Source organism: Aythya ferina, assembly GCF_964211825.1.
Source record: "Aythya ferina genome assembly, chromosome: 8".
Taxonomy (NCBI): domain Eukaryota; kingdom Metazoa; phylum Chordata; class Aves; order Anseriformes; family Anatidae; genus Aythya; species Aythya ferina.
The window spans coordinates 19,517,409-19,537,603 of record NC_140304.1 but is presented as its reverse complement, the minus strand read 5'-3'; the positions used below and the strand labels follow the sequence as shown (position 1 = coordinate 19,537,603).

The 20,195-nt window shown below is 33.5% G+C and overlaps 1 protein-coding gene and 1 long non-coding RNA gene across 2 annotated transcripts in view; one reads left to right on the top strand and one right to left on the bottom strand.

Moving 5' to 3' along the window:
• Window positions 1-9,763: 9,763 nt before the first annotated feature.
• LOC311440969 lies at window positions 9,764-13,590 on the top strand. Its single transcript, XR_014695691.1, has 3 exons — window positions 9,764-11,454; window positions 12,326-12,430; window positions 12,524-13,590. It is a non-coding gene; the product is annotated as an uncharacterized lncRNA (long non-coding RNA).
• Window positions 11,509-20,195, bottom strand: part of LOC311440967 (uncharacterized protein) — a 181,617-nt gene continuing 172,930 nt past the window's right edge. The window contains exons 3-4 of the mRNA XM_084528532.1: window positions 13,665-13,802; window positions 11,509-11,932 (exon numbers count right to left, since the gene is read on the bottom strand). Of these exons, the coding sequence (XP_084384658.1) occupies window positions 11,924-11,932; window positions 13,665-13,802 (147 nt within the window). The 3' untranslated portion in view covers window positions 11,509-11,923. The remainder of the gene's footprint in view (window positions 11,933-13,664; window positions 13,803-20,195) is intronic.

Sequence of the window (20,195 nt, the reverse complement as noted above, 5' to 3'; positions counted from 1 at the left end):
TAAAAATGAATAAACTCCGAAACCTTTTAGGAAACTCTAAATGGGAAGCCTTTTTCCTCGGGACAAATAAAAATAATAAAATTCAAGAAGCATTTGGACAACACTCTCAGACATATGGTCTGATTTTTGGGTTGCCATGCATGCAGCCAGGACTTGATGATCCTTGTGGGTTCCTTCCAACTCAGGATAGTGTATGATTCTATGAAAATTCAGAGAAATGAATAACTGCTACAGGAACAAAGAATTTTATGTGAAAGTGCGTTAAAATAAAAAGCATTTAACAACTTAGTATATTTGATATAAGTTTTCATATTTCACAGAATAGATTATTTTAATCAAAATTCATCTGGACATTAACAGCCTGTTTCTACTCTCACATCACTTTTACACTGACAGAACTCAATTAAGTTCAATGATTTCTGATTTACAGTATAATAATTGAGAAGGATCAGATCCTGAGACTTTGATGTCTGTACTATCACAATAGAAAAAAGCATATGAATCCTCACAGTGAATCAGAAACTTTTAAAACAGATAGAGAGCTTAGTCCAGAAATAGCATCATATTAACTCTTGAGAAAAAAAAAAAAAAAAAAAAAACCCACAGTTTTGCAATGCTCTACATGGTTGTAATAGCCGTTCTGTGTTACTTCTTGGCATATAATTTTAATATCCTTCTCTCTTTGACAAGGTCAGGTCTGCTTTCTCTTTTAGGCAGCTCAGAAGACTCAAGTTATAGCTAATTGCTTTGATTATTGGTTCTGTAACCTCTAATTCCCTATGACCTTTTCCAAGCCCATTTTCAATTTAATGAGCCAAACTAGTAAAGTTTATACTGGCCTCTTGATGAGAGCTGCCAGAATGTTTAGACAAATTAAGTGTTCCACATACTGTGTTGCTTTCATATGAAATGAAACTGAGAGGTAATGTTACTTGTCTTTTAGGTTACATGTCTGTACAGAACCATTGTTTTTCACAGGAAAAAAAAAAAATCTATACTACTTTCTGTAACTTTGAACTGGCTCTGCATATTCTTTACAGGCTGGTTCCTCCAAGATTTAAAAAAAAAAAAGTATATTTGTATGAATCTTACAGTGTACTTCTGATTGTTTCCATACCCAATTCTCTCTCTCTCTATATATATATATATCTATACCTATATATATCTATATATCTATAAGGTACACTCCAACAACTCCACTTGCATGGACACTATGCCAAAGACAGAAACATACCTACAGAATATATTAGCAAACTTTCTGTGTTTACTTCCAACAAAATAAATAGGTTGCTATATTAAAAGCTAATTCTAGCTAATAGTTTGTACCACTCTAATTGTGCCTTCAGATTTTTTTTTTTTTTTTTTTTCCTGCTCTTTACTGCACTGCAGCTGTTAGGCTTTCTTAAAGGTTAAACATAACTGGTACTGTATGGATAATATAGAAAAGCATAGTGCCTTCCCCTTTTTTTTTTGCTGTGTGTCTGTGTACAAAAATCAGTATCAAGACTTCTTGTACACCACAACTTAATGGGATGTCAAAAATAAGGAAATTGTTCTTTGTGCTTATCATGGTCATATTATTTCATTCTACACCTTTTCCTTTCTCCTCATTTTTTTAAAGCTAGATTCAACAGACCTCTGTCCATCATTCTTCATTTCATGGCAATCATGACTAAAGAGTATAGGAGTAATATTTTGTTTTTCAGAATGTTCAGATAAAGCAAAATTCTTGCCAATCTTAATCTAAATGTTAATTAGCATTATATTTAAAAGCCCAAAGATCCTTATATGGACATCCATTCCACAATCTGTTATGTATACTACTGTCTTTCCCAGGTGCCTTTAAGGGATCTGAAACCCTTAAGTATTATCAAAACCCTAAAGTATTCATGGGCCCCATCTGAAAATTTGACCCTGTGAGGACCTTAGGCATCTAACAACATATATCTTTCAGATAACTGATCCCTGAAATATAATACAGATCCTTTCATCTCATGTTCCATCCTTTTCTTCATTGCAGTCTCCAGAAAGGTTCCTATGTCTACTTCAGTTACAGATCTGCCCTTCAGAAACTAAATCAGCTATAAATATATATAGTAAAATCTTTTATATTATAATCTTGTTACCAAAGTAGTTAGCTGCCTAATGGCCACCAAACAGAAGAACACAATTCTATTATCAAAAGCAAGAGGCTCAAATAGGTGTCCTTCTCCAACAGAGTTCACAGCCCCTCTGAATGTTACTGCAGGAGATCATTCTCCATTTCTCCGGTAGTATGCAGGTCCAGAAATGGAGCACAACAGGCAGTCTGATTACACATCCCAACACCTCAAACATTTAACTAGTTTTTAATAAAGAACAGAATTACAAAAGAAATAAAGCTTTGATAGTAAAATGTTACATGTGTTGACAGGGTTATTAATAAAAAAACAATTCAATTGAGAGCAAAGTTAACAGCGTCCAATTATTTGTAACTCCTGCAAACTTTGTGTATTAATATTTTTTTCTTAATACTGGATTTAACATGAGGAATCTTTTCATAAGCATAATCTACATGACAATAGGTTACTTTCATTTCAATGTAAATCTTAACCTGTTTTTACTGGTCACCAATTCTAATAACTAAAATAATGAAAATAATGAATGAATGAATGAATGAATGAATGAATGAATGAAAGCTACTAGAAAACCCTTATAGCTCTTACCCACAGGCCTGTTTTGGCTTTGGATTACTCCAGCAAAATCAGCAAACTCAAAATAATGTAAAATCCCTGTCTGTGAAACAATGTCTTTATGAGTACTTAGGTTTCCACCCCCTAGACTCATTTGCCATTAAGAGATTTTAGATTCCAAAGTTCCAACTAAAGAGCTCAATGACAGTAAAAGAAACCCAATTTTATTATGAAATCATGTATCAAACCTGGATTTCTTTCTCTTAAACTATGCATGCTCCTATGACAGATGATGAGGACCTATCAGAAGAGTTGTTAAAATAAGAAATGTAACCATTTTTTTTTCTGTTGTTGCTGTTGTTTTTATTATTAAAGATGGCATTATTTCTCTTTCAAATGAAACAAAAAACAAAGATCACTTGCCATACTTCTATCACCTCCCCTCAGTTCTGAGAAATGGTAAGCTGTTGATTTGTTTCAGAAAACACATTTTTCCCTTGGCTTGGAAAACTGTACATTTGTGTGTGTTTTTATAAAACTATCTCTCTGAAGTAAATTCCATCAACTCTATTATCTAAAAGAATGAGTCATTGGGATACATAGAATGGCAGGAGGAAAAAAGGAAAAAGTATTACAGGTACCTAGTTAACACCTTCTGGACTGGACAAACAACTTTAGTTTACACTGTTATCACTAATAGTAACTAATTTCACTTCCATAATATATTTACACCATTATCAAGAGAACAAAAGGATGAGATGTTTCATTTTAAAATAAATGTTAAATAATAATAATAAAAAAGTATTCAATAAACCCCTCTCCAGCACTCTGAAGGATTCTCCTAGCGTATGTCAAATGGTAAGCATGCAGTCTGGTCAAATTTGAGCATTTTACTAAAAATTACTACGGCCAGATGATCATTAGAAGCTTTTTCACTGCATGAAAGATAAGACTAACAAAAGCGTATTGTCACTATAAATTTCTCACTGTGATGCCATCTTCTACATATACATGTATTATCTAGTTAGTGGCAGAAAAGACTTCTAAGTTTTGCTTCAGTACTGTTTGTGGTTTTGTTTTAAGATTGCTACTATTAAATTAGGTTTTAAAAGATAGGTTTTAAAAGATAGGTTTTAAAAGATAGGTTTTAAATATCTATAGTTGGATATCTATATTAGCCTTAGAGTAAAAAAAAAAAAAAAAAAAAAAAAAAAATTCAAACTGAAGCTTAGTGCCTTGGTGAATGCGAGCCAGATCTGTATATATACATGTATTTCAAATTAATCCGAACAATTTTTAAAATTAATTTTATTTAATGAGGTACTGAAGCTCTGTCTAACCTGTTTTATGGTAGTCACATTGGACAGGGCATTAAGTAACCTGATCTAATGAAATCCGATCTCTGCTCATAACAGGGTGGTTAGACTAGATGGTATTTAAAGGTCCCCTCCAACCCAACCCATTTCATTATTCTGTGTTGTGCTGTTCATCTTTTCCTTTATGTTACAGCAATATTTTCCTCACTCCAAGATACACTGCACAATGCTAATCAAGATAAGGAACTATCAGTGTATTTCCACATAAATTAAAACCAGATTGTAATTTGGAATTAAAGACAATTTAATCTCTGTGATTATTGAAAATATCAAAAGTCAGAGTGGTTATAAAAAAGCTGTCAATAGTGATCATAGAAAGAAAGTGACAAAGATAGCTGTGCCAATCTCTTGCATTAAAAGAAATACACAAGATAATTCCCAGAAAATGGGCAAGATGAAGATGAGAGAATTCAGAAAACCAGGCATGAATTAGCACTGTAAGAAATGCTATCATTAAACTGCAGCTGTGAGGAGCTACACAAGAAAACTTATTATTTTTGTTCATATTATTTAGTGTATTGTATAATTTATCAATGAACTTTGAAAAGGATAGGAGAGATTACTATTTTTCTAGGTGTTTTCAGAAAGGCAAAGAATGAATAGTATTACAGAAAACAACTGGCAGACCAGCATACTCTCAGTATACAAGCCTGTCCAGTCTGCCATACCTCCTTAGGGAAGGAAAAAATGGTGAAGTAACTATGCACAGTCACCTTTTCTATGCTTGATGTTATTCAGTCAGCACTAGACAGAGGTAATAAAGTGACTATATGATGTACTGAGGGCTCATCTGGCTCTCTGGTGAGGCTGCCAGCATAGTGCTTTGGCCTGAAGGGGCTGAAAATATTTGACACCAACAACTTGATCTACTGGGATTGTGACAGCAGGTCTATATCTTTTTAGTGCAGTGTGTCAAACTGAAGAAGATAGGGAAAGTAACATGGGACAAATGTTTTGACCTCACAGCACTCTGCTGTGGTGATGAGATACAAGTGTTATCATTTTTTCTGCTAAGGCTTGCCAGCAGCAATACCTTCTGCTGTACGTATGAGTGGCCCTGTTTATGTATATGTTCTGTTATATACTGGCAGAGAAAGCCATTAGTATTAATACTTCAATTCTAAAATATCAGTCTATTCCTTTCAGAAATACACAAATTATTTAGTTAATAGTAATAGCTTTTATTTTTATAGCAGATAAAGGATATGTAAACTTAAAGATTTATTTATTTTTGTAAGTAATAAAGAATCATTTGACAAGGACTGTTAGATACACTAATTGCCAGAGGGGGGAAGAAAAAAACAAACAAACAAACAAAAAAAACATAAAACAACAACAACAAAGCACTGGTGCATAGTTCGCAAAGAAAATCACAAAGCTGTTTCCTTGACAATACACAACAGAAGCCTATCTGATAACAAGCCTTGACAATACACAACACAAGCCTATCTGATCACATGTCTTCATTCCTCTATATTCCTACTCTTCCAGAGCACTGGAAGTCAAAATTCTGCATATTTCATTGTTATTCCCACTTCAGCAGATTAAATAAAGCAGAAAAACAAACAAATAAACAAACAAACAAAAAGTAACATTAGAGTTAAAATGCATTAATTAAAGACAGGATGTATGTGATTACAGGCTCCTTGATACCATTGAAGTGAAAATACTTTAAAAAGAACTACATTCATATTTTTAGTTTATATTGTAATGCCTTTGTTAACTTCTAGGCATATCAGTCAACAATAAGAAAAGGGCATTTAAGAATCTTAGTAATAGTGTCTAAAAGCTTTGTAATTATGACTAATATACAAAGACAGTATGGGATGATAGATTCTGATCTATCAGAATAGATTAGGTAGATTTGGTAGATTCTGATGAAATAAATTATTTTCAGATTTTTTTCTACATCAAACGTTATTCTATTAAATTACCATAATTAATGTGATAAACTCTGAAGCCTTAATCTGCTAACAGAAGAGAGTGAGATATGCACATATCATTTGGAGAATGGTATTAAAGACAAGCATTCACAAAAGAGTAGAACTGTTTAATATTAATAAAAATATGGTCCTCGGTTTTCTAGATACATTTATTGAGGTGGTTCTACTGTTAATTTTAGTTTGAAATAATTTGTTAATTATGAACATAGAGCCAAAAACTCTGTAATACTGACAAACTTTACATGAGACATGAATTTTCTCTTTTTTTTCCCCTGCCTAAAATCATCATGAAAGCACTCAGTAAGATCGTTTGTGGTTTTCCAGCTTAAACGCTCTCAGTTTGTCATAGATGAAACACCATAATAAAACATAAGCAGTAAGACACATCTCATCATTAGCAACCAATGCTAAAAAAAAATCTGAAACAACAAAACAAAAACAAAACAAAAAATGAAAATTATTTGCCCCTGTTATTGAGTAACTTCTTCAGAGGTACTAAAGAAAAAACATATTCAGAAAAGGAAACTTCAAGAAACTTGAAGCCCAAGTTTAGTAGAATTTCTCTGTTTCTCTCAAATGACAATCCCATAATTAGATCCTATATTTTATATTTGCAACTAACAACTTCTAATACAGAAAACACTAATCTCATACTCTAATAGTGAAACAATGTGTAAGATTGCTTTTTATCACAGTGACTACTGTTATATGTCTTGATAATGTGAAAAGATACATTTTTTCTTCCCATCTAAAATGAGAGACTTATTCTTGCTATTTACCATGTTTTCAGGTTGACATTTTATTTACATGTTGCTTCTCCCCATCTGATGCTTCACACCGATGATGGTCCTTTGAGAAAATTAAATACTCCAAAGCACTACCTCTTCCAGTGTTTTGTTGAATTTGAATTAAGATTCCCTGTAGTAAGCTGCAAAATTGTTCAAAATTGACTCTAGGCATCCTAAGAACCCTAAAGCTTCTAAGGGACTTGTTTAAAACTAAAAACTGAATATCTCCTGAAGGAAAACTACATGTCAGATTTATATTATAATGTGTTTTTGTGCTTTTTGTTCTAATTGTGTTTGAAGCCAAAATGTTAGTTGTTTTGAAAATGTTCCTGAAGTATTATTCTGTTATTATTTTCACATACAAACAAATAAACAGCATAACAAATAGAACAAGAACAATAGCTATTTGGAAAAATTGTACATCCATTAGATATATTATTTAATTATATAGTTTTATGTCACATACAAGTAATCAGCTTTAATATTTATGACTAAGTATATTAACAGGTAACATCTGATACAATTACTATAACTAAGTGTCTCATAGGATAGTGTTTTATTTTAAAATCCTTAGCTTAGCCTCAAAAAATGGATATGATTAAGAAAACTGTGTATGTCAATAAAGGGCACATAATTTTGTCAGCACATTTATACAACTACTTTTCACTTCAGTACTGTTAAAATGCTATTATTTAATGCTATTCAACACAGTGAAAGCAGCTGAGATATGAGAAGCCTAAGTGCACTGTTTTTTTAATCAGAGAATCTTCTCAAGAACATTTGTGGACATTTAAATCTTCTTTGATATACGCTACAGTTGAGTATTTTTCTTCTTCTGTACAGCACTAAGTTATATTAGATTCAAATATAAATGTAGAGTTATTCATTCAGGATTAGGATTTTTGACATAACAATATGAGGCTGCTGTATATTCTTAAAGGAACATACAAAGGAACAATACAAATAATAAAAGTATTGTCACAGATTCTTTTAATTGTAAAAACTCTTTCATCTTTGAGATTTAATCTTTTGAGACTGAAAGTTGACCTAGTAATTACCTTATATTAATTTAGAACTTTGTTAAAACGTTTCCCTTTTTAAGAATGACACCTGGTTACCATTTATCATAAGCTCTCTGTATGTAAAGGAGACTTACATGGGCAATGGAAATTTTCATAAAACAAAACAAACTAAACAAAATCTATATCTTTTAAAGTTACACCATCAGTACTTAAAGTGTCCATAGGCTTCTGAGTTGTAAAAATTACTAAAGCAACAGCTCATCAGCCTTAAGTACACATTAGATATAATTAATAGCTCATTAGATTTTCTGGAGATTAAAAAAGGAGGTTCTGTTCTTGTTCATCATAATGAATTAGAAAGTCACATATTTCCTCCATGGCTTTCATAAGCCAAATTTGGCCCTTACGTTTGTTTTAATACAACCATAAATTGATGTATTTTACAATCATTTTCATCACGAAACTTCTCCAATTACTTAGTTTCAAAGCATCCTTTTTTCACTTTCTTGTGCCTCCCTAGGTCCACTCTACACAGCTAAATCAAACAACAGGAAAGTAGTGTTTATACGTATAAATATCCTGTTTAACATCATACTTGTATTAAGTTATTAAATATTTCCTCTGAAGTTTGTTTCTTGAAAGTTCAAAATTTAACAAAGCATATTTAAATACAGGAGCAGCTCCTTACAGATTGAAGGACTAAGGCAACAAACACTCAGCTGATGTGAGAGATGGAGCATTAACCACCTGAATTCTCAAGATGGTCTAGGTTTTACATGTCTTCTACACCGAGACAGCTAGCTATGACATCAAGTCTGTATATACACCTGTACCATTAAACTGTAGAAAGAGCCTCAGTTGAACATTTCTTACCTTCTACTAAGAAGGTACTCCTACTCAGTAAAGTATGGTTCACATCAGATCCAGCTCATTCAGTCAAGTATGTGAGATTTAAGTATCCTCAAGTCTGAAATTGTGCCACGACAGACATAGCAGTACTATGCCAGGCTTCATTACTATGAGAAATATCATAACACTCAGACATTAAATATACAAACAAGCACAAAATCACTGCACTCAAAATTCCAGTGCTGAAACTATTGAGATTCTTGAAACAAACATTTAAATTGTAGTTCACTGAACGGATTAAAATTCTGTTCTCTTAATGTCTATGTTTCTGCACTACAGGAAACAGATGGCCTTTAACATCAACGAACCTTTGCAAAGAAAAAGGAAAGGAATTCAAATACAAGTCAAGTCAATATGCATTTCAGGTTGTCCATAACTCCTTTACAAGCATACATCTCAGTCCATTTAGAAGGAATATCTATTCTACATTCACTCACACTTAAATCCTCAATTGAAAAACAACGGAAGAAGCTTACATACCGCATATACAAGATAGAGATGTGCTTCTATTGTACAGGAAAAGCTACTTCAGATGAGATCAGTTTTGGTGCTGTCACCAATATCAGTTACTTCATAGCACAGCTGGAAGATCCATAGAACAGATCATTGAAAACATTTGTAATATAAATTATGTCTTAGAGGAAAAGCATTTCATCTCATTGCATAGTAGCTGGTATTGATCCTGAAGATACTTTTTTCTTGGGCTATCAGTATTTTTTGCCGAGTTCATATAATTCAGTATGGTCTCATTTTTATTTTAACACCATGCATACTTCATTAGTATGGACAAATGTTTGAAATATAACATTTGTTACTATAGTAGACACATACAATAGTGGGAAGATTGGGTGACGTTAAAGTACAGGAATAAAAGGTCTACAAGCTTAATATATTAAGCAATTACCAGTGGGTCATATAGTCCATTGATAATTACAACTGTAATTAACTGATAGGATTTCCACACATTTTCCATGTATTTAGGTATTTATTTTGGAAATGCAAAATCATTAACATGTTAGAGACAGAAAAATGGTTTGAACACATTTAGGTGAGTATAAGACAGCTTTTAACACTACTTATATGTGTATACATATATGGAGATAAAGAGACTCCTATCTAATTTGGAGTCTTCTATAAAATGTTTGTTATTTCACTTAATTACCTTGTCACCTTACATGCAGTTAGAATAAAGCATGATTTCTTGTGATATTACTTAAATTAAAGTACAAAATATTTCTCGTTTAGAAGCTAAGCACAATAGGAAGAAGGAAGTTTACATGCTTGTAGTTTCAAGGACACATCAAGACATTGTTCCTTAGTATGACTCATAACCAGGAATTCATATCTCGATTCCTGTTAGGTCACACATCTGACTCATGTCCTCTCAGGAGGTGTGGTTCAAAAGCTATCCTGAAAGTTGTAAGACACTAATTTTCAAACATTCCAAGGAGATTTCTCAGTCTCCTTGAAGTGACTGATAAGAATTATTTTAGCCATTACTTGCAAATATTTGCTCTCAAAGATAGAAGTCCATACTTAGGAAGGTTTTAACAGCAGAAATACTGGGTAGGTACGTTTACAAAACATTTTAGGCTGATCTATATTATGTGGTATAAAGACAAGGCAAGACCTCATGGCAACTTATATTTCTAATTAACTTAAAAATCACTTTGAATTTCTAAGGAGCACCAAACTTTTTTTTTTTAATATTCTCCATTAAGACAAACACAAAACACATCCAGGGGCTTTGTGGTACTTAGCTGCCTGCCAGCAAGAAGCAAAACAGGGAACAAACTAATGGAAGAGCTATAATTATGTAGGGAGCAACAGATTTATATCTATGTAAAACCTGTAGAAATAGTCCTACTGCTTTTCATTTTGCTACACTCAGAAAGTTTCCCTGAAAAACAAAACATCATCTCTCACAGCTTTAACTCTACATTTAACTCCCCGCCCTGAACAACAACTTCGTACGAAAATTCAATTCTGTAAATTAGAATCTGGCACACACACAGGTAAACAAAACTGCCTTAGTTGAAGTCTTCCTACTTCCAACAATCTCACACGAGGTAGTGTTTGATTTTCATTACCACAATGCAACCTGATAAAATGGAATTGTTTCTTGAAATTTAGCCTTGGTTCCTAAATAGCCAATGATGCAAGACAAGTTTAAAATCAAGTCACAGAAGAGAAAGTAAAATAGTGATGACAATATTTCAACTGCACTTGTGGTATGACAAATCATTTTAAGCAGCCTTTTGCAAACAGGATTTCTTTTTTAAAGATTACCCAGAGAAACAGTTTTCCTGAGCAAAGACTAATTTTTATCATCTCTCTCTGCATTTGAATAAATAGGTATCTGGGCCATGAACTTCTTTGTACTTTGCAGTACTTTGCATTCAAAGGTCAAAACAATTGATTAAAATGGCAACTAGCAAGTCCATATAATGTGGTTACATGGTGGCCCAATAGCCTCCATACGCACCTCATTAGGTCTAATTGCATTGAAGTGAACTGTAATTCACTGTTAATCTAAAACAGCTGAGAGGATAGAGTTCTTCACACGAAGTGCAGTCAGGTAAGTAATTTCAAGCATGCTTTGAGTCCCTGCAAATTACAGCAGAATTAAAAGAAAGCTCGCATATTACTGACAAAATGAAAAGGACAGCAATCAGTGGATCAGGCTGGAGAGATGGAGGCTTAATATCTAAGTGCAATACATTTTTTCCTAGCAAAAAAATCAGGTATGTATATGCATTAAACATCCATAGGCTTGATAGAATAATATTCAACCCCTTCTTTATGTGCTATAGGTCACCCCACCTTCACACCCCTATCTTCATACTACTAAACCCCAAATATAACTGCAGAGTGAATATGCAAGAATAGTGTGAACATATGCTTAATACTCCCCTCTGTGTCATACAACAGCAACTTTATTGACAGCTATCTGGATACCTTTATGCTCTTAAAGATGACTTTCCCCAGATTAGGGGAAAAACGTAAAAATCAAATCAAAATGGTAAGCAACTCCTGGAAAAAACAACTGGAAAAGAAGTGACAAGGATTTTAATTTTAAACCCAAAATCTAGCCTTTGTAGTAGAATAAGATCATTACAGCACTTAACTTCTACATGTCTGGCTTACAGAGCAGAATCCATGCTTGAAGGTATAATGTAAGCTGTAGTGACAGCTTGCACCTCAAGGAGTGATCTACTTTGACTGATGTAAAAAAAGACAGCTAAAGAGAACATCTCCAAAACCTCACATCCAGAGAAACAAAGGCAGGTCTCAAAGGAAAAAGCTTAGATGCTTACTGCAGCTAATGTCTGATTACTGTTGTGTGTGTCAGGTTAGGGATCACCGATTAGGTGTCTTTATGCCAGGTGAATCTCATAATTTAAGCCCTTCCTCTGTCTAACCTCTTAAATCTAGCTTTGCATGCCTAAAACAGACAAAACAAGTTAAAAAGTCAAATGCTATCACAGTCACCAATTCTATGCAAGACAAAAACAAAATGACAAGTTTAAACATGTAAAAAATGAACCAGTCTGTATATTCACAACTTGACTCCTAACTGAATTATTTGTTAAAGATTTTTTTTTTTAACCACAGTGTGGGATCCCATATCATAGACTGGGAGTCTACTGTGCAAAAGGACAAAAACACTCAATTCCCAAACTGCACAACAAAGCATCAGGCTGGAGAGAACAGAGAGATGTAAGTAGAGACAGGTACACAAAGAAAGCATGAAAGAAAGGCAACATCCATAGAACAACCCCAGCCTAATATTCCTTCTCATTTCTTTTATAGGCTTTATAACAAGACAGAATTTCAAGGATTTTAATTTAATGATGTCACCTTTTAAATGTTTTCCATAAGTTTCAAGTAAAGGGTCAACATGGAGGAAGGCAAAAAAGTGAAGACACATGATAAACTTGCCAAAGTGAGAAGAAATAGTGTTATGGCAATTGAGACATGAGGTTAAGAGCTTAGACAAGAACATGAAATGTTTTCCTAACCATCCAAAGAATCATCTGAAAGATGCTACTCGTAAATGAATGACAGGACTAAGATGAAACTTAGCTATAAGGAGGTCTGAAGTGATGGTGATGGATCTGGGCCTCCATGAAAGGCCACGTGGCAGAAGATGTCTCAGGACAGGGAAGAATGTCATGTACAGCTCTATCAGTCAACTCCATTAATTTAAAGGAGATCGCTACTGCAACCAAATATATCATCATGAAAGGATAGAAAAAAGTTCACAGGTGACATTCTTTAGATCTGGGATTCGGTAGTTTAGAGATGGTAGCTGAATCAGTTTGCATATATGACTACTGTGCTGTTTTAAGTAAAAATAAATATATATTACCAATGGTAATATAGACATTAATAATTAATAATTACAGAAATCGTCAGCACACTTACTCTTGTACTAAGGCAGAGGGTGGAGAATACTTTTTTCTACTTTCTCCACTGCTTAGTAGTTTTCCTAAAATCAGGTGAGCAAAAGATGATGCTATGCAAAATATGTCAATCAATATGTTAATTATTACAATATTACAGTGTACTTTTTAGAAGCTGACCATATGTAATATCCTTCCCTTTGGAAGGGGAGATTTGGCAGATTGGTAGATAAATCAAGTTTATAACTGCTTACTCTGAAGCCATTTTCTCTTAAAGCCATAGGAAAATATTTTAATATACAATAATGCCACTATATGCCAAACAAATTGATTTTCTGCCCTACTTAGTTATTTATGATAATGACATATCATTGTATAGGTAAGACCTTCATCACTTACGATGGGATATTTCTTGCGAGAAATTTAGCATGAAACTGCAGAGATGACAGAACTTGTACTAAAAGTACCTGGTAGCTTTCTGAGCTTCATTCAGTTTTAAACCTCTAAGCAAGAAAGTTAACTCCCAGACTTCATTTGATGCAGGATACAATCCTCCTCTGTCCGTGATTCTTTGCCTCAATCACACAAGTCATAAAACATCTTGAACTTTTCTCATTGCTTTCAGTCAAAGTCAGCATAACTGATTTCTGATGAGATTGGTCACTCTGGAGGTCATCTGTGATGACCTGTAAAGGAAATGAAAAGGAAGAGGTGAATAGAATTCATTTCATTAGTAGTGGAAGAAAAAAAAAAATTGTTACCAAAGGACTGACCACTACAGTATGATGGAGGAAACAGATTCCTCCATGCAGCCCTCCTAGTATGCTTTGATCCCATTTCTTTCAACATACCATTTTCACTGATCTTTCACCTAGGAGGAGGTTTTCTTGTCCCCTCAGTTAATACATATGAGGAAAAACAACATGGTTGCACATGTTAAGAATTAACCCTGAAGAGCAGGAGCTGATAACAGAGGGATGTTTAAATGGTTCGCATTACTTTCTGAACCTACTGTTCCTTAACTCTTATTTAAATTAGTGTCAATTGCATTACTTCAAAAACAAATGCAAATAGAAAATTTGGTATTATGTAGAATGTGCACCCAACTGACTGAAATTGCCACCTGTCTAAACATGCTGCTACCACTGTTGCTGCATCATACTAGAGCTTCTCTGTAATTTTCCCTGTCCCAGTCTTTAACATAAAGATGCTTTAGTTGTTAAATGCCCCTGAAGACATTAAGTAACAAAATAGCTAAATATGTAGTTACCAAGGTACTCCCCAGGTAGGATGTTCTTTGCATTAAGAACTGTGATTATAACTGCCGCATTCAGGATTTTCTTTGTTGCTGATAAGCAAATTGCTAATACCCAGTAAGAATGCTTCATTAATAACTTTTTTTAATTATATATAGAATAATTACATGTTTATACAATGAACATATGATTATGTTAATATAGAATTAGCTGTTCCAGTCAATGTAGAGCATTAAAACACTACGACTAGTCACACATATGATACTATGCAAAAATAATAATTTAACTTATTTAAACTGTACTTTGTGAAAAGTGGAAACATCTTATGCACAAGCTGTGACTCTATCTGAACTGTGCATTGAAGTGAATCACATCTCTCTTCCTTCCTATTCGGTCTCAGGAATTCAGAAACTTACAGTTCTAGACTTCACTAAGTTGACTTTTTGGCCAACATTCAAGGTCAATTTCTGGCCTGTCTACACTTCAGAATCCCCATCTCTTCACCTGTTTCTTCAACACCTTAATTTCACTTTGAAGGTTTGTTTTAAAGCTAGGAAAATCTACATGATATTTGACTAATGAAGTTTTGATCAGACCCAGAAGTTTACATACACTCTATAGTTGAGTACTCTGCACTCATATGTAGAGAAGGCTGTTGTAACACATAAATAACACCCACACAAAATTAATAATACTAAAATATTGAGAGAGTGTTTATATATTAATAGAAAATACTGCAGTGTCCTAAAGACAAAGAAATGCATGATTGGTTTGTGATTTACTTGCAAGTGCCTGCTTTTTAACGTCAAAGGTAAATCTTTAATTTCTTTCCTTTTTCTGGGACAAGTTACAATTGTAATATCTTTTATTTTTCCTTTTCTTCCCTTAATATTAAAGAAAAAATACCGCTGAAATATCACTTGATTGATTGTAATGGCCAGCTGTTACAATCTCAATGGAAGTACAAGAACTGCTGCCTAAGGTGCACTGAAGAGTGCCAAGCCTCATAGCAACTCAGCTCATCCTAAAAAGCACCATAGTCTGGAGTGAAAACTGCAATTTTAAATTCTCCTAGAGACCCATTATTTGCAAACCATTGACACTAACAGCTCCAGTCCCCCCATCATTGTGTACCTGGGGAGCTCTTCATCCACAGAGCCCTGCATGCTCAATAACTTTACATACTACAAGTCCTTATGAAATTTTGGCTAAAGAGGTATTCTTATATATGTGAAATGTTTTTTATTCTGTCATCAAAAAAGATAATAAATATATTAAAATCTACACTCAGTCCACCTTGATTTAGGATGTTTTCATTATAGAAAACAAGCTTGGTATCCAAAAAACATATTAAAAATACGAAATCTAAGACAACTCTCCCTAGACTTCTAAGGTAGCTTTAAATAATATCTTAACACATATTTTAAATGGTTGGAATTAAGGGAATGAATTTAGAAATTTTGACCTTCCCTGAAATTTTCATCCCAAAGGATGTTTTTAAGTTGAGCTAGAAATCCTTGAGAAAAGGGATATACATGTAAACTCTGAAACATATTGCTCTACAATGGAACCTGATATATGAGTGTCTATCATTTATACTAACCTTCTGTACAACTTAAAAACGAACAAGAAACAATAACAAAACACACAGACCAAAAAAAAACCAAAACAAAACAACAAAAAAAAACTTTTTAAGGACAGTTTTAACTTAATCTGATTAATTGATGATAACAAAAATTTGCCATAAACAGCTGATACTCAAGACCATCAGCAATTAGACTAGTCAATGTTCAGTATATTGAACATCTTGTTTTTTTAACCTAGCTTTTGTATTGAGTTTTTAAGTGTCTGCCTCTCTAGTTTATGCAAAATTAAAACAAATAAGCAAAAGAAGTATTGATATATCATTACCTTTAAATTTACAGGAAGAATTCAAGATGGAGAAATTGAAGAAATTTGTTACTTTGTAAACTACAATTGTACTCTTCACAGTTCTACTCAAAGATATTTTTATTGAAATATCTTTGGTAAGTATCCCAAATATCATATTTACTACATCAATTAATGGGATTTTTTTATTTATTTTCTTTCAGTTTTATGTGGTTTTGCTGCTCCCTTCTGCCTTATATTGGGGAAAAATAGTTCAGCTTTATACCATATGAGTATTTTAATTCTTATTTTTACCTACTCTTTCTTTCCAAAAAAAGTGAATAGCGAAACACACTAGACTTATTCAGATTCTGGTACATCAGAAGTGGAAGTATAGGCTTCTGCAACATACCCCAGAGTTAAACTCAATTATGTTAATGAACCAGGCAAATATTACCTTCTGGTGTACATAAAAAAATCTTATAACATCACATATTAAGTTATTACATATTGCTTGAGTAATTCGTCCATCCATTGCAATGGTTTAGTATTCCCAGTGGATCTTGGATCTACAAATGTTTTTCTTTATATTTATCAAGGTTTTGTTTGTTTGTTTGTTTTTTTGTTGTCTTATCATTTGCACTTTATCTTCTGAATGTTTTCCTAATAGAAGAAATGATGGAGGAAGGGGAACGTATTGCAAAGAATCAATAGCTTTATTCATATTCACTGACACTCCAATTGCTGACTTCTTTACAGGGAAATCGTCTCTTTTTCCCTACAATTAGAAACTTCTCATACTATCAGCCAAGGCTGTTCCAAGCAAATCTGAGAATGAGCAGGAAAGGTGGAAATATACCAACTACTCGATGGCAAATAACAAATGATAAGAGAAACAAAAACTCACACAGAGCCAAAACATTTCAGCCAAATCCAAATACACATTGTATATATGGGATTGCATATGCACGCACTCTGTAGCAGTTGCAGCTGCAGCTGTAGCAAAATACCTACTAAAATCCAACTGTGAACAAGTATTAACAGGCTCATTGCATCAATCCCATGGCAAAAGTGACACTGAGACATGAAGTGGTTGCTAATTATCCACCAGCCATTAATATATCTCCTGCTGCTGAATACTATCTCCTAACATTCCATCTGCGATGCTTTTTTACCTTATTTCCAATTCAGCTACTGAAAATTTCATATGTAAGATATATTTCTCGGTCAAAGCAAAATGCAGCTCTGAGGAGGCTTCAATCCATGGAATCATGTAACACAATAGGAAAAATATTCATTGTAAATCCTTAGCAAATATTTTCATCAAAAGATTTCAGATGACAGCATGAAGCCTTGCAGTTGCTTTTTCTGATTTTTTTTTTGTTGTTTGTTTTTGTGACAGAACAAGAGAGGTCTTGTGAAATTATCAACAAAAGGAACTTTTCCTTGGGAAAACCACTTTTTCAACTATAGAAATATTTCAAAACTATTATGTTTGATATTTATTCTCTAAGGATGAATTAAAAATATTTATTTATTTTTGTATACACACACAAAAAAGTATTTACTTGTAACATATAAAACATGATGTTAACAACAGGTAAGTTTCTTGTAGCTTAAAGTATTTGTTGATACTTAATAGATTTTGCACAACATATTTAACATTTGTGCTGTGCTGGGAAAACAAAATAAATATTAATCTCTTCCACGAATTAATTTGCTCAACAGTCAGCCACTACTAAATGGGCTTTTGCACAGGTTTACAACACTATGTCTAATGAAATGGCACCCTCAGTAACCCGTACACAGAAAATATGCGAGTGATGATATAGGCTTTCCTTAAGGTTTTCTTGGAGCGAATGGAACGATACCTCAGCTTCAAGGTACAGACAGAATGCAAGCATTTCTGATCTGCATGGTCAAAATGGAACTGAGGCCCAGTTAATAATTAGCAGGGAGATTAAATCAGAGTTCAGAGGCAAATGGGGTGAACTTCATCAGTTTTCTTTTTCGGAACTGCAAGTGTGCTACAGCTAGAGGCCTGCTACATGAAGAAAAGACTGAGCAGATGTTAGCATATGTAGTCCTTTTAAAGCTAACACATATTCTATGCAGCATTTTTTTACAAATTCACGTTGTCATATTGTGTACTCCAAATTACAGTTTACATTTTATATTGTTTATATTTGCATTGCTCATATTTATGTTATTGGAAATATTATGGTGGAATACAGTGTTTTTTGTAAAAACACAATTTAGTTTTTATCAATACTTTCCACTCCTCTAATTTCAGTTCAGACCTTCTGTTTAAAACTACTGCCAAGTCATTCACCTTCCATACCTTTCCTACTAATGTTTCCCATACCTCCAGTAGTCAGTCATCTTGTTTCTTGGGAAACTTCCCTTATCTGTCTCCAAATTTCTTAACACTACTCTTCCTTCTTTCTTTCTTTTACATCTTTCAAAGGCCTTTTTAATAGCATCCAGAATCTTGTCTTTTTTACATTAAAAATTGTGGGCCATCCCATAAACACACTAAATAGCATTAATAACCTTCAATCATTTCCTCTTGAGCTTGTATGTATTTTTTCTGGACCTTTTGGGGAGGCCCAAAATACAGCCATGGCAATAGTGCTGACAATGCAAAAACAAGCAGACATTAAAAAGCATTTTTTATATTTGGGACTATAGTTTGAAAATAACTAATTAGTCAGAAAAATACATTCCACTGACAAGAGCAATGAGCTATCAGTTCCAAAACAAGTAGTTTTCCCTAGCTGGAGTCCGAATATCATTAAGGTACAATATACTAGATTAACACTTAGAAATATTACAAAAAGAGAACTTATTATACATTATCAGTAAAAACATCTACATACTGTGATCATGAGTTTTACAGATTTTTTGTGACTCTCCATAATTTACAAGTCTATCCTCATAACCCACAGGTAGGGAAGTATATTATTAGTTCTATTTTATGGAGGCATAAAAATATTACAGGTATCAAGGAAGCCTGTTTTGGAGCCAAGAAATAAAACCAGATTTTCTGAGTCCTTGCCTCCTGTCCAAATTACACAAAAGATTTATATAAATCAGTCTACTACTGTAGCAGGAATCACCAGAAAATCAGAGAAGACCCAGCATCAAATCAAGAACACTATGGGTATTACTACAATGCAGGGTGAAGACTAAAATCTTTAGTGTCTTTCATGAGGTACACTTATATAGGACCAAAATCCTAGCTGTTCATTTTTACATGTTTACATTACACAATTTTGATAGACCTCTGAAATTTTGATGAAATACTGAGCTGTTGTGTTCTACACACATATTCTACTCAGCCTTCTTCCAGATGATAGTCTATTGGACGCTATTTGAATTTTATATGAAAAAAAGTCTATTGATACTAACTGATATGCTATGAGAATTTGGAGTGCTATTCTGAATGGAAGGACACCAAACATTCTCCACTCTTAATAACCCTCTTCCCTAAAATTCACTTCATCTCCACTACTGTGGTTTCTGGATTAATTTCAACAAAAGTTCTTATGTTTGGCCAAGAGAGGGAAACTGAAAATGACACTAAAAATGCTTCCATTTTGTCAGGCTAGGGAAGCCAATGCTACTGTTCCTTTTAGAACCTTCAGGCACAACAACTAATGAATGAATTTACAGTACATTAGCAGACTTACAGCTGCAGAAAGACTGTTCAGATGAAGGGGAGTATTCCCACTATCTCATATATCTAAGTGCAGATTCCTTTGAAAAAAACATTTAGATTTTTTTTTATATCAAAAAACATTGGTGCTGTGGCAACCTTCTGCTGTCACTGATCATTGTTTTCATGGGATTTGACAAACAAGAAGACAAAGACCTTTGTGAAGGACTTTGCTAGAATCCTTCATATTTAGTTATAAAAACTTGCATGTATAGAAATAGGAGAAGTATTTCACA